Genomic DNA, 15225 nt, shown 5'->3' with positions numbered 1-15225 from the left:
TACCTAGTGCTAAATGTAGCTTTATGAAGCAGACATATTTATGCTGTATTTATTATTATCAGGATATATTGTGAAGTAATGCATAATACGGAATGGGTCTATTTAAAAAAACATTGAAATTCAGATTTTTTACTCAGCAACACCACATACAAAGGGGTAGCGAGGGCAGCGTAACACTTCACAAGATGGCGGCGTTAGTTCCGATTTTGGTTACGCGCCAAAAGATCCGACAACTTTTGTTGAATACCTCTTGTTTTTCTTACTTATTTTGTAGGTGATTTTTTATCATGTTTATTCCATTATTTCCACTGAGCCGTCGAATCACAATGTCACCCATAACTACTTTTTAGGTTGTTTGCAACCTTTTTGCAACATTGATATGATAAGTACCTACTATGGTCTGCAACTTATCTGCAACTATCGTGCAATGAGTATATAAAGTGCCACAAAGCTCTTTTTGTGCGTGGCCTATATTGGGACTAAATCCACCATCTTGTGAGATGTGATGCTGTCCCCTTGTGGCTTGTACAATATTTACATACAGTCCGACAAGGCTCTTTTGGCACTTGAGTGAATGCGCTGTTGTTGTGAACAAGTGCACTTCTCAAGATGACGGTTTTAGTTCCAATTTTGGCCACGCGCCAATATAGCATTGTCAGACTGTAGTAAGCTAGATAAGCGACTGAAGTAGGATTGAAAGCAACTTGATTATCAGTTATCACCATTTTGGTGCGCTGATAGCAGCAGTGAGCGCATTACACGCATGACCATCATCAACCAACCAAGCAAGATTTTTGCCATGCTTATTTGCAAAGAGTACCTATATCATCAGATGACTACTTTTTTGCGTGCGCCATCCAAAAATCGCGGGTAAATTGAATTAAAAAACTCTGCTACAATATTAAATGTAGCTAAATAATATATTTTACACTTAGTAAATATTTTATTTACAAATCCGGATCAATTTATATAAATTATTATGTCTAAGTAGATACCTAGCTAATTAGTGAAACAGCGTCTGGTAAAAATAACTCTGGCTATATGTTATATGTAATATTGTGAAGTGGTGATAATAAGAAGAATACCCGGCTGAGTTTTGTTGTGGGCTTCTCAGTCCAGGGCGCGTTTGGAACCTTTATAGCTCTAGATTTAAGTTTACGTAACTAATTTTACTATCACCATTACATCAATTCATTAGGCAAATTCAAGAATTGACAATGAAAAAGTATACAATGGTATATGTCTATGATAAAAGCCATTAACTTTGATTTTTGACCTTCCTGTGAGTGATACGTCGATCTATACGATGGTGGTTCGAATTTCAGAGTGAGGCGCGATGTCAACGGAGTTTGTGTCGCCGCGCTATTGGTTTGTCAATCAAATTTTCGTTGCCTAGAGCTCTTTTTACCTGACGTGTAATATATTGCAAATTATTTAAATTCTAAATCTGATATAACAGCAATATGGTCAGACGGAAAAACTATGCTGGGTAATGCAGTGTGCGCTTTTAACTCCTCCTCACTTGGAAATGGTATAACCTGAAAAAAAAATTTCAAATTCAAATTCAAATTCAAAATGTTTTTATTCAATTAGACTTTTACAAGTTCTTTCGAATCGTCAAAAGCATCTACCACTGGTTCGGAATGCCTTTCCTACCGAGAAGAACCAGCAAGAAACTCGGCGGTTGCTCTTTTCAAAGATTTGATATACAATATTATGCCATGTATAAAAGCAATTGAAGTCCTGCGCATTGCTGGAGCGAATCGAAGTTCAAATCCACGCTTTTTTATCATTTACATAATCTTCGATAGTATAATATGCTTTTCTCAAGAGCATATTTTTAATAGATTTTTTGAACCTGTGTAAAGGCAAGTCCAAAATTGACTGAGGAATTTTGTTATAGAAGATTATACCCATTCCCACAAATGACTTTTGGACCTTCCTGAGACGGAGTGTAGGAGTCGCAAGCCTGTTACGGTGTCTAGTCAGCCTGTTGTGTAGATCGCCAACCTTCTTGTAACTAAGAATATTTTGTCTTACAAAAATTATGTTGTTGTAAATATATTGAGAGGCTACGGTAAGGATACCTATTTCCTTAAATTTTTCTCGAAGTGAATCGCGTGGTTTTAAGTTATAAATTGCGCGTATTGCCCTTTTTTGTAATACAAAAATTCTCCCAATATCTGCCGCTCTACCCCATATTAAGATTCCATAAGACATAATACTATGAAAATAAGCAAAATATACTATCTTTGCGGTCTCCACGTCAGTTAATTGTCGAATCTTTCTAACCGCGTAAGCAGCAGAGCTTAGTTTGCCAGCAAGAGTTGATATATGGGTGCCCCATTGCAGCTTCGCATCTAAGGTTATCCCCAAAAATGTAGTAGTCTCTTCTATTTTCAAAATATCATTATTTATCATTAAATTAATGTTACTTGTGTTCTTGGTATTGGGCAGTGCGAATTCAATACACTTAGTTTTTTTTGCATTTAAAAGTAGATTATTTACAGTAAACCAGTGAGTTACCTGAGATATGGCACCATTTATATCGTCAAAATTGTCCTTATTTCTATCGACTTTAAAAATCAAAGACGTATCGTCAGCAAATAGTACGATATCGCAAATATTTTGGACTACATATGGTAAATCGTTTATGTATACTAAGAACATGAAAGGACCTAGAATAGAGCCTTGAGGAACACCCATTAGTGAGGCTGATCCGGATGACTTCACATCATTCACACATACTGTTTGAATACGATCACTAAGATAGGACGCAATGAGACCAAGCGCAGTGTCTTTGATTCCATAGTGGCTCAATTTAACTAAAAGAGTCTCGTGCTCAACGCAATCAAATGCCTTGGATAAATCACAGAAAATACCAATGGCATTCTGTGACCCCTCCCACGCATTGAATATATGCTTTAACAGCATTGCGGCCGCGTCGGTTGTTGATCGACCTTTAGTGAAGCCATACTGTTCAGAATGGAGTAGCTTATTTAAATTGAAATGCTGAAGCAGTTGGTTGAGCATGATTTTCTCAAATATCTTGCTCAGTGTTGGCAAAATTGAAATTGGCCTGTAATTGTTTGGGTCACTTTTGCTACCCGATTTAAAAAGAGGTATCAATTTACTACATTTCATGAGATCTGGAAAAGCGCCTGTATCCACAGACTCATTAAAAATTAAGGCTAGATATGGCGCAATAATATCAATAATATTGTTAATTATTTTTACTGATATTCCCCACAGATCTCCGGTTTTTTTGCTTTGTAAAGATTTGAACACTTTAACAATGTCATATGGAGTAACGTATTCAAACCTAAACAACACACCGCATTCAGTGACATTGGCCCTGAGAAGATCATAGGCTTCTGTTGGTGAAGAGCTAAGGGAACTAGTAGTGATGACTGGAATGTTCTGGAAAAAATTCTCAAATGTATTTGCAATTTCAATATTGGAGTCAATAATACGGTTATTAATTTTTAGCTCCAATTTATTGTTATGCACTTTTTGTTTCCCAGTTTCATCCGTGATGATATCCCAAGCTGCTTTAATTTTATTATCAGAATTAATAATTTTTTGCTTTATGCAGAGTGACTTTGCTTGTATGCAAACCTTTTTGAATAATTTTGAATAATTTTTTACATATTCAACAAATGTGGGAGTGTAGTTATATTGTTTTTCTGCATAGAAATCATACTATTATTATAAATACAACAGTGTCTATCTAGTTCACAGCCCATCTGCTTTACTAATTATAATACTGATATTTGGTACAGAATAGTTTGCATCTCGGAGACGAAAGTAGGCTACTTTTTATTTTTTATTTATGGGCCCTAGAAAGGTTACAGACCGATACATTTTCGCATTTATAATATTAGTATGGGAGTATGGATATAAGGTTGTTGAAGTTGTGAACGTAGGTACTACTTAAGTATCTAATTGTGCGGGTGGTATGGGACTCAATAGGTGGCTACTTAAAATACTATCATTATTACTATTTTATGTATATTCTTTACTCTCACGCCCATGTACAAAATAAATACATATAAAAGTCAATAAGGGATAGGTATAATAAATTTACATGCCCTATGAAAATACATAAACATACATACACTATTATTATTATTGACAAATAGAAATCAAACTATTGTTTATCTGGCATATGCGGTGTGCCTCGAATACTTACCTGGATTGGTGCCTACGTGGATTTTTATATTGGTACTTACTTGTTTCACTACAAGATTGCTTTTTTCGTAGAAAATGTAATCTAAGCAGTCTGCAAATCCTTCTGTAAAGTTAGTATACTGGGGGGTTCCGCAGGCACTGTCCAGTGGGACGTTTTGTGCTAAGCTGAGACCTTTAACTGCTTCATTGGCATCTGAAATTGCAAAAAACCGGCAAAGTGTGAGTCAGGCTAGGGCACCGAGTTCCTTATTACAGTCGTATTCTTTCGACATTTCGCACCATAAATTAAAAACTATTATGCACAAAAATAAACAAAAATCTGTTTTGAGAATGTCAAAGTTATGCCCTTTCGTATGATACCCCACTTGGTATATTAATCTCACTTTGAAAGTTGAAAATACTAATTATTTCTTATTTCTTCATGGACAACTGCATCATAATTGATAATATATTTCAGGACTAAAAGAAATGGAGATGGTCTAGGTACATCATTTTAACAGAAATCAAATGTTTATTACTTACTAGAACTCCAGTCAGGTAAATTTTCTGGTGCTGACCCGGTAGTGAACAACTGATAAATTCCACATGAAGGTGTACTATTAAAATCACCACACAAAATTATACTTATTCTTTTTCCTGGATACTGAAAACCATAAGATATTTAAGATATTTATTTCATAATAAATAAATATTAAAATATGCACATCATAAAATTATCCATCAGAAAACGAGTCAGTGCAATAGAAATAGCATAGATGGTATGAGATCCGGTATTAGAAATATCTACCCTCATCTGTCATTTAATGGTGATAGAGAATATATTCTAGATAGTGATTAGATCGATACATCGCCAATAGCAATTAAACAAAATAAGAACAAGTACATCGCGAATAGGTTGCCTAGCTAAATCACGTGCCGATGATGTTAAACAATTTAAAAAAAATCGATCAACTTCCTTGATTAGTTATTTGTGGAAGTTGAGCATTAGCTGAGAGAATATACCCCAAGGAGTTGAAAACATAAAGATTGCCTACTTTCCGCCTCAACTATGGGGTTGCCAGGTATAAACAGATAAGTGCTATTTATATAGGTTTTACAAAATTATATAGGTTATTTAATTATATAGGTTATGACAAAATAATAGGCTACCTATTATTTTGTCATAACCTTATCTGTTATCTTATCGGATTTTATACGAAATGAAAGATTATTCACCCATTTAACCATATTAGATTACCTTATCAGAAAAGCAACAATCGAAAAATTTACATCCAACCATGGATTCAAAAAAACTTTTTTGATATGGCATTTCAGTACCTTTCCTTAAAATAGGTTAAACGGATGAACCGTGAAAAGCTAGCAAACAGACAGATACACTTTTGGTTTTATAATATAGTATTTCATTAATATTACCTTTTTAGTTAATTTTTTCTGCAAATCACTTAACCAATATATTACAATTCCTCCTTGAATTAGTCGTATATGATCTGCATCAGGATGAAAATACAAATGTGTATTACCAACTAAAAGTATTTCGTTTGGGTTTTCAGTTGATTGTAGGAATGTAGCGCTCGCTACCGATGATCTGTCTAGCACTCTTGCAACTAGTGGCTCATTATTTCTAATTGTATTCCATATTTTATTTAAACATGCTTCACTTTTCAAGGCTTCTGCTAGAAATATTTGTTTGTCTCCTAATAACCTGCAAAAGTATTATAAACTACTGGATGATGCCCGCGATTTTGTCTGCATGGCTCTAGTCTCGAGTGAACTTTGTTTAACGGGGATAATAAGTAGCCTATGCACACCTCCGGGATGCAAGCTACTTCTGTTCAGCGACTTCGTCCACGTGGACTTGGTGTTTTAAAAATCATGTTGGGAACTCGTTTGTTTTTTGGGATTAAAAGTAGCTTATATGCTTTGGATGGGCCTCTAAAAATCCTGTAGGAACTTTTTAATTGTCCAGGATAAAATGTAGCCTAGGGCCTTTTCCGGGATGCAGGCTTACTTTGTACCAAACATCAAATTCATGTAAACAGATGGGCAGTGAAAAGCTAGCAGACAGACACACTTTCTCATTTATAATATTATGTAGTATGGACTTATGTCTGTTTATTTATAACTTTTAACTTAATACTTTTTGAGGAAAACAGTTTTAGGAAAATAAGAACTTACTTAAATCTTGTTTCTCTGTAGAAGCATGCTAAGCCTTCGGCAACCAATTTACCTTTTTTATAAAACAATCCTTTTAAACCGTCACATGCCAAGAATGACAATAGACTGCTATTAAAAATCTTTCTGTCTACTTCTTGAAGGCAAATTACATCAGCATTGTAACCTGCAATATAAATTATATAAAGTTTTCTAAATCCTATTACGTAATAGCAAACCATTTGAGTTTCTTGCAGCATTACAAAATTTTTAGTTTGTTGGTTTATTTGTTTCAGAGACTGCCAAGTGCCACATCAGTTCAAACATATATTTTTTTTAAAAGAATATCAGCCCTGCTAATCATGACTCCCCTATCCCCTTTCCCCTCCAATTAAGTGCTAAGCTTGTGCCAGAAGTGGGTACGCCAATAGTGCAATGGGTGGGGTTTGAACCACCAACCTTTCGGTATTCAGTCCACTCCTGAGATATAGAGGCTCTTTATTATATTCATAGTATTTATTAGTAGTTACACTTTTGTTTTAATTCATTTTATAGTTACCCTTAATTACAGCCCTAACTGTAACTAGGGTCACATGAATAATTTAGACAAAGTCAGAGTAGTACTAGAGTCTAGAAACAAGATACAGCTTGAATCCCCCCATTATGTATAGGAAGTGGGAACCCCTCTGAAATAAAGCTTTTTATATTTTTTTTATACAATATTAGGCTGAAGACCATCAGTCTACATATTATTATATTTTTTGAAATAATTACATTCAGTAATTCAGAAGTTATAAGGCTGTGACAGATAAACGGATTGATGGGCAAGCGCAACACTCAAGTAGCTTGCTTCACTCGGTCAATAAATTGTAGCTTGTGTCACACAGATCATTATAACAAATCAATTGACACCTCCTTCACCAAAATCGGCTCAGTAGATTAAGGCACTACAGTGGAATACACATACAAATATAATTAAATACAAACATACATACATAGAATGCTAAAATTGCATCTCTTTCTTTTGGCTTGGCCATAGTCAGGTAATAAAAAAATTAAGCATGATTTTTTAACTTGCCTTGCAACTCTTTTAAAATGAGCTGTTTTCTGTAATCAATATGCAAAGCATAGGGTGGACAGTATGGATATAGAATTGTTCTTGTATGGTCAGAATCACAGTATAAATCCGCCAATATATTGTATGAAACACATCGGAAGCTGGAAAATAAATTTATTATTCTTTAAAACGTTTAAAGTTTTATAAAATCACAATCTGTGTATTTAAATAATTATAATAAATTAAATTTGACTTTTGTACAGAGATAGCTTGCTTCTCAGAGAAGGACATGGCTACTTTTTATCACAGGAAATCAAACAGTTCCCTTGGGCTTATTAAAAGCCCATCTGTTAAACTGATTCAGATGAAAGTAATTAAAGAGCTACCTTGCCCCCAAGACAGACAAGGGACTTTTTATTCCAGAAATGGCAAAGATATCACTCAGGATTAAAAAAAAACTTAAATTGATAAGGGTGAAGTCACTGGCATCATTGAGTTTAGTCTATAGAAGAGGCAAACCCACACATGCAAAGCCGAGGTGAGTCAGTTAGTCTAATATTTGTTTAATTTTTAAGTAGGCTTCTACCTTTTGCCATGTAATTTTTGTGTAGTAAATAAATGCCGTATTTCAAATGGGCAAGGTCCAGGTCCAGCTTCCACCACATTCTTTGATATATCTTCTACAGCTGGGCCGATAGCTGTGCTGTTCACTGTGAAAACACTATACATTAATTATTATTCTATATAGATGATATTTAAAATTCTATTAAATTTATTGTATTTACCTGGAATAAATTCACATTTCAGTTTAAAACCAATATCATCTGTTGTGGGAGTGTAGTAGAAACTAGCAACAATGAACTGCCATTGAATGTGTGCATCACTAATTGCTTTTCCTTTGTCATTGTAGGCTTTTCCTTTATACCATTTAAAAATACTTAGTTGTTGGTCAGTATAAAGTGTATTCAAACTTTCAGGATACACTGGAAATCCTACTATAATAGCCTTTGGTAAGTTAAAACGGATAACCCATGGAGCGTTCAATACTATATCATATAAATGCTCTGAAATTTTTAACACTAGTGGCTCCTGGTAGTTGAATAGATTTAAACAAGTACTGTCATCAGAAATAGGATTCAGTTTATTGTCACAGATCTTCACTACAATATCAGCATCGCTATCAGTACTTTTCTTTTTCGATTTCTTATTGCAAATTTTCTGAACATTTGCTGCGATGCGAATACACAATGTTTGTAAAGTTTCAGAAGATTTCCTGTTTAAATTAAACTGCCGCAAGGTATCTTTTACATTATGGAGAAATGATATATTAATTGTATCCTCATCTTCAATGTATCTAAAATAACACTTATTTTGGTTCATTTTATGGTTTTTGGAAATATTTACCAAAGTATGCAGTGAGCGAAGCGATTTATAAAACTTGTGCAGCATAAGTACAGAACAGGCACTCAGTTTCTTGTAAATAATATAAACTATTAAAACTAAATAAGGACAGTTCAGAGTGCACAATTTTTGTGGATTAAATTGTAAATAAGCACACAGATCACTATTTAATGACTATATACTATTTTAGTCTGCTGTGCTAGTCTGGCTCCAAGAGATAATCACTACGTTTTTATGGCTGGAACATAAAACCTTAGTAAAAAAGTTTTAGATAACAAATAGGCAGGTACCATGGACGTATAATTATAAAGCTACTATCTAATAAATCGATGGCAGGCACTGATAGCAAAATAGCACATTAAATACTATTACTAATATAGGTACAAAGGTACAAAAAAGAAGTGTCAATTGAGGGAGGTTATGTTTATTTGCTTTTTTTTCAATTGACTTTAGGGCTCGGGCCTCTGGCCAATATAGTCAAGAATGGCTCTGGCGGCTCTGGATTCTCTAGCCCTTTTAAGCCACTCGTGAGATGCTCGTTCGAGCGTTTGGTGAGCGTCAATTATGTTAGTGAACAGACTAAACATAATATTTAAAATGTGAACAGTTGCTATCGATAGCCGATAGGTATACTACCTGAATAGCTATTTATGCCTACTTATACAAAGTGGCCCGGCCACCGGCTTTTGCTTCTTAAAAATATATTCCATTCATAAGTTAAATTAAAGTATGGTAACTTTGTGATAGCACAATAATAGTATTGCGAATTATTAACTATCCTTGAACTCTCCTGTTTTTTCAAAATATATAGTCACCTACCACATATTTCATGTAAAACATAATATTTATCTAAAAATCCCCACTTTTATCTAGTCAGTATCTCAAAAATCCCCGCTACTATGTCAATGTTACCCGTCACGATCTACTTTTTAATCAAATAATCACACGATATCAAAGTGGTAATTCTCGTGCATAGTAACATTGGTTGACAACGTGTCAATTTTATTGTACGCGTTGCAAAGGCAATTTTGCCAACTCGGACTTGCGAGCGATAAAAAAAATTAATTTTTGTATACAGCAGTCAATGTATTGTGATTCAATAAATTATCTCAAATTTAATTAATTTCTTTTCAAGAAGATGGTAAGCCAAAAATTTGTCAATAAAAATTTATTTCAGTATAAGTTTTTCAATTATTTATTAACAAGTTTAAAATGTAAAATTTTAGCCACCCGCACCAAGTTCTACATCTGTAGGGGCAGGAGGCCGGTCACCTAGCAAGGCTACATCTGCTCCGCGTTCTTCAAGTGGTGGCACTGTAAGACAACGTAAAACAACGACGACTACTACAGCAGCTAGAAATCGCAGTACAGGTGCTGGATCAGGTGGCATGTGGCGCTTCTACACCGACGATTCACCTGGTGTAAAAGTGTAAGTTTTTATCAAAGATAAAATACAAAGTATTTTATTACTAATGAGCTTTGAGTGTTATATCATCCTAGATGATGTCTGTTCGGTGTATATTTAGGTCCTGGGAAAATCCCATGGGAACTGATTTCCCGACAAAAAGTTTGTCCATGGGATGCAATGCAAATTTTGTCGAAATTGGTTAAAGGGATGGGTTGTGTGTACAGCAGACAGCCACACATTTTCACATATTTTATCAATTATTTTCTTTTCTCACCAAATATTACAATTAAAAATTTCATTTTTTGGAAAGCTGTGTGGTGTAAATATTAATTATTGTAAATATTTCATCCATACTGATTGAAATATCTAGGTACTCTGACAAAACTTTTTATTGATTTTGGTGCAGCGATGGTATTCCTGATAGATAAATGAATAAGATGATCTTAATAAAACAAATATTTACACTTTCTAATTTGAACTTAAAATCATATCTCTTTAGTACACAATAAATCCTAATTAATATTATAAATTTGAAAGTGGATGTTTAGATGTTTGTTACTCAATCATGCAAAAACGGCTGAACAGATTTGGAAGAAATTTGGAATGGAGATAGATTAAACCCGGGATTAACACAAAGGCTACTTACTTTTTATCCCAGAAAATCAGAGTTCCAGCGGGGTTATGAAAACTGTAAATCCACGGGGACGAAGTCACAGGCATCAGCTAGTAATAATATAAACAATATTTGTTTCAATAATATAAAAAATGAATATTTTGTTTCAGAGGCCCAGTTCCAGTATTAGTGATGTCTCTCCTTTTTATTGCCTCAGTGTTTATGCTGCACATTTGGGGAAAATATACAAGGGCATAAGGTGGTTTCCAATTTCCATGTAGTATAAAAATGAATTTTATTATTATTCTAATATAAGAGAGTGAAAGTTTAGAATGTTATGTTTAATAATTTTATATTGTATGTGCAGGCTATGTAAAACTATTAGTTTACTTTGAACACAAGGTAATCTATGTCATTTAGATGCAGAACACCAAAAACACAAAATGCCAATCGATGTTAAACAGTAAGCAGAATGCATAACTTTACTAACTATAGAAACTTAATTAAACTATTATTATTATTTAAAAACTATAAAATTGCATGTTTGATATTCTCAAAATTATAATTTTGTGCATTTTTGGCATTATGTATATTTTTTTTTGTCTGTGGCGTTTAGCTTATTTGGTATTTTGCGTAAGCAATCTTTCATTAACGCAGAAATGGCAGTTTGCGTTTTTGGCCTTGTCTATGCATCTAAACGATTTGTGAAACTGGAATTATGTACTGTTTAGTTTTTTGGAAACTGCAAAAATGTGTACTCAAGTTTGGGAGGGCCTAGTTTAATACAAAATTAAGTAAATAAGTTATTTTTTTTTTAATAAATATAAGTCATGCATTTTATAAATTTCTGGTTTTATTCTCCTTTTTGTTTTCTTTAATAACAGTTTTTAATTTTTATTTTGAGGAACCATAATTTTGGCTTTTTGATTATAAAGATTGTTAAGATTTATGATTTTAAAAATATGAAATCCTTTATACATACAAGAGCAGCTGGCTAATAGAGGCATCTAGAGGTAATTTGTTTTAAATCTTGAGTAAATTGAAATTTTTAACCCCTATTCAGAGGAACTTTTGAAATGATAGATTTTCAAATAAGTAAAAAAATTATGATTTAATAGGTACATTTAAGACACCCTAACTTCTTTAATATCTAACAAAATAAATGTACGAATATTATATTTACACTATCAGCCTTATAAATAATCTCGAGATAATCTTATACAAAAACACAGTAAAAAGTAGGTTGATAACATAAAAGGTTTGTAATTAATTTGTAAAAAATACACAAAGTAAAAGTTTAATTATATTTACACTATCAGCCTTAAAAGTTATAATCTCGAGATAGATCTTATAAAAATAAAATTACAGTAAAATGGGTTGATACATCTAATATTAAAATGTAATTTGTAAAAGAAAAATTATAATTAATAAATTGCAATAAAAGCACAATCTATAAAAATACTTGTAATTCATAAAATGCTAGTAAACCTAATTTTATTTTAATTGACAAGGCAACCTATTTGAAAATATTTCACCTTTCATAATACAACAAAGTTTTTAATAATACCTACTTTGTCAAATGGAGGGTTATGGTTAAATTTTAGCATCTTGGGACATTAGGTATAATATCCTGGAATTTGAATGTACCAAAGCAGTTTTATTGTGCTGAGGATATCTGTCATAAAAATATTCTTACATCCTTGAGTGGCTTTAGTGGCTTCAAAACAATATTTGACATCAATGCCAATACCTACATCACAATGGATCCCCATGATATTTTTTCATGGGTATGGTTAACGATCTGGAGAGTGAAATAAGCCTCTTTTTACTCTGGAAAATCATAGAGCTCCTATGGGATTTTTGAAATCTAAATCCATGTGGACAAAATCGCAGGCTTCGGTTAGTAACAAATGAAAATGTTTAATGTAACAAATGAAAATTATAACTTTTTAAACATAAGCTTCAACACGTCGTCCTCTTATTTTATCAAAAAATTGATGCCATGAAACAAGAGTTTTACCAGACCAAATCCAAAAGCTTGATGTAATGCCAACAATCATTGTCATGAGATATTTTATCATGAACACTTCAAATTTAGGTCTCTCCATTTCCTGATGTGTGAATGGGCATGGTATAGAATACAGAGGGGTTGAGCACATGTCGCGGTGCCATGTCACCATCCACTTGTCAAAATGTGCTTGCTCGTAAAATAAACACGAAATTACAATTAGTGCTGGGACTGTATACAATACACCAAATATCCCAATCCGTATCATTAACTTTTCCAATTTATCAGTTTTGGTACCATCATGTTTCATAACAGTTCTGATACGGAAAAGTGAAACAAAACCAGCCAGTAGAAATATTGTGCCTAAGACTAAATAAACACATAATGGTGATAAAACAAATCCACGTAGAGCCTCTGCATCCCAAAGCCCAACATAGCATACGCCAGACAATACATCACCTGTGGACAAAGACACATATCTTTAGTCCAAAGTTCTACACATCATAAATGTAGTAAAATATTGTATAAGTTAGTTATATCTTACCATCCACTTTGCCCATAGCTAATATTGATATAGTTTTAATGGCAGGCACTGCCCAAGCTGCTAGATGAAAGTATTGTGAATTAGCTTCTATGGCTTCATGCCCCCACTTAAGACCAGCGGCTAAAAACCATGTGAGTGTTAAAATGACCCACCAAATGCTAGATGCCATACTGAAGAAATATACAATCATAAAAAGTATTGTACATGGCTCATGTTTTGTCCCTTGAGTAATAACCGAGATGTTAGGCAGTCTTGTACCACTGATTGTTAACGGAAAAGGCCCTTGACAACTGACACTGTCTCCTGCAGCCCACCCCATAATATAAGCTGCAGCAACCATTAAATAACACACAGACAGGAAAATTATAGGCCTCTCTGGATAACGAAATCTATCTGTGTCTATGAGGAAAGTCAAAACAGTAAACAAACAACTAAATGAACACAAAGTGGCCCAAATAACAATCCATAATCTTGAAAAATTCTTTTCATCTTCACTGAAAAACATTCCATTGCATGGTGCTCCACAATCAAATTCAATTTTATCCCCAACTTTTAGGGAATACTCTAAGTCTAAGTTCTTGGGTATCTTGAAATGAACTGGGCAGACAAATCCAAGGTCTTTAGCACCCTGCAATTTGGTTGGGTCTCGATCACTGTTGGACTTGTAATCAACTTTTGGAAGTTTGGTCTCTGAAGCTTTACGAGATGCATGAGTCACATTATTATCACCAACACATATAACGGTTTCATCTGTCACCACTGGAAATTTTGAGCACTCTAATGCCTCAGGCCACTTGAATCCAAAATCTATTAATAATTCATCACAATTATGTCTAGCAGATTCGCATAAATGGCGACAGGGCGGAATTGGTTTGTTTAATATTGTACACACTGGGGCATACACAGAACATAAAAAGAATTTCAAGTCCGGCGAACAGTTAACTTTTATAAGGGGTGTGAACTGATGAACATCAGAACCAGCATCTTCTTGTCTAGCGTGGTTCAGCAAGTTTGGAAAAATGGTCTGATTGTACTGTATATGCTGGCAAAATTGTATCGTTATAAGTTCGCATCGTCCATGGTGGGGTAAAGTATCTCCTTGGTAGACGGTAACACGTGAACTTTTACTTATTACAAACAATGCGTTTACAAACAAAATCCACAGCCACTCCATTTTACAAAATGTATTCTGAGTTAGTAGTAGCACTGGATAATTCTGACCGCACTAAGCAAAAGCAGTATAACATTATTAATGTATGTCACAAACTTTGGTTGAGTTTAGATTTAGGACAGAAATTTTACTATAAAGAATTGCAAAATTAGAAACCTCCTGATTCAACTTTCAAGCTTATTTATGCTTATTTCGTTTCGGATTTCGGAAGTCGAGAGTCGAAATCACAGAACATTATTACCCTAGGCGGGTCGAAATAGTCCAGTAAAAATTATTCTGTGATTCTGTGGTCGAAACCAAAGAGTATGTTTATGTTATCACTACAGTGCGACAAGACTCTTTTGGCGCGTGGCCAAATTGGAACTAACACCGCCATCTTGTGTCCCCTTGGGTACGTGGTGTTGCGAAGTAAAATATCTGAAATTCACTTTTTAAATATTCAAGCCATTCCATATACATAACATATCCTCACGATATAATACAGACACAGCATAAAATAATATGTGTCTGCATCTCATAGCTATATTTAGCAATAGGTAATTAGAGTATCAGGTACATGATGAGTTGCAAGTCCATGGGATCAATGGTTTTTTATGATTCTTTTTCGATGTGGAATTAGGGACGGCTTTCCCAATTACTCTTTCAGTTAAAATTAGACAAAACTTACTCAATTTTTAACAT

At 33.9% G+C, this 15225-nt stretch overlaps 3 protein-coding genes across 3 annotated transcripts; 1 reads left to right on the top strand and 2 right to left on the bottom strand.

Moving 5' to 3' along the window:
- Positions 1-894: 894 nt before the first annotated feature.
- LOC123864476 (2',5'-phosphodiesterase 12) lies at positions 895-9222 on the bottom strand. Its single transcript, XM_045904984.1, has 8 exons — positions 8185-9222; positions 7986-8109; positions 7421-7560; positions 6367-6529; positions 5605-5893; positions 4714-4834; positions 4233-4384; positions 895-1538 (listed from the first exon to the last, which is right to left on the bottom strand). Exons 1-8 carry the CDS (start codon positions 8846-8848, stop codon positions 1431-1433), a joined length of 1761 nt encoding a protein of 586 aa, XP_045760940.1. The 5' UTR covers positions 8849-9222; the 3' UTR covers positions 895-1430.
- A 558-nt stretch (positions 9223-9780) lies between these two features.
- Positions 9781-11661, top strand: LOC123867391 (protein transport protein Sec61 subunit beta). Its single transcript, XM_045909427.1, has 3 exons — positions 9781-9941; positions 10027-10229; positions 10992-11661. The coding sequence occupies exons 1-3, from the start codon at positions 9939-9941 to the stop codon at positions 11077-11079; spliced, it is 294 nt and encodes a 97-aa protein (XP_045765383.1). The 5' UTR covers positions 9781-9938; the 3' UTR covers positions 11080-11661.
- LOC123864539 (frizzled-2) lies at positions 11612-14767 on the bottom strand. Its single transcript, XM_045905115.1, has 2 exons — positions 13374-14767; positions 11612-13288 (listed from the first exon to the last, which is right to left on the bottom strand). The coding sequence occupies exons 1-2, from the start codon at positions 14545-14547 to the stop codon at positions 12771-12773; spliced, it is 1692 nt and encodes a 563-aa protein (XP_045761071.1). The 5' UTR covers positions 14548-14767; the 3' UTR covers positions 11612-12770.
- Positions 14768-15225: the final 458 nt, after the last annotated feature.

This window comes from Maniola jurtina, chromosome 1 (assembly GCF_905333055.1).
Source record: "Maniola jurtina chromosome 1, ilManJurt1.1, whole genome shotgun sequence".
In the NCBI taxonomy this organism is placed as follows: Eukaryota; Metazoa; Arthropoda; class Insecta; order Lepidoptera; family Nymphalidae; genus Maniola; species Maniola jurtina.
Note: the sequence above shows the minus strand (reverse complement) of the source record. Positions and strands in the feature narration are given on the sequence as shown.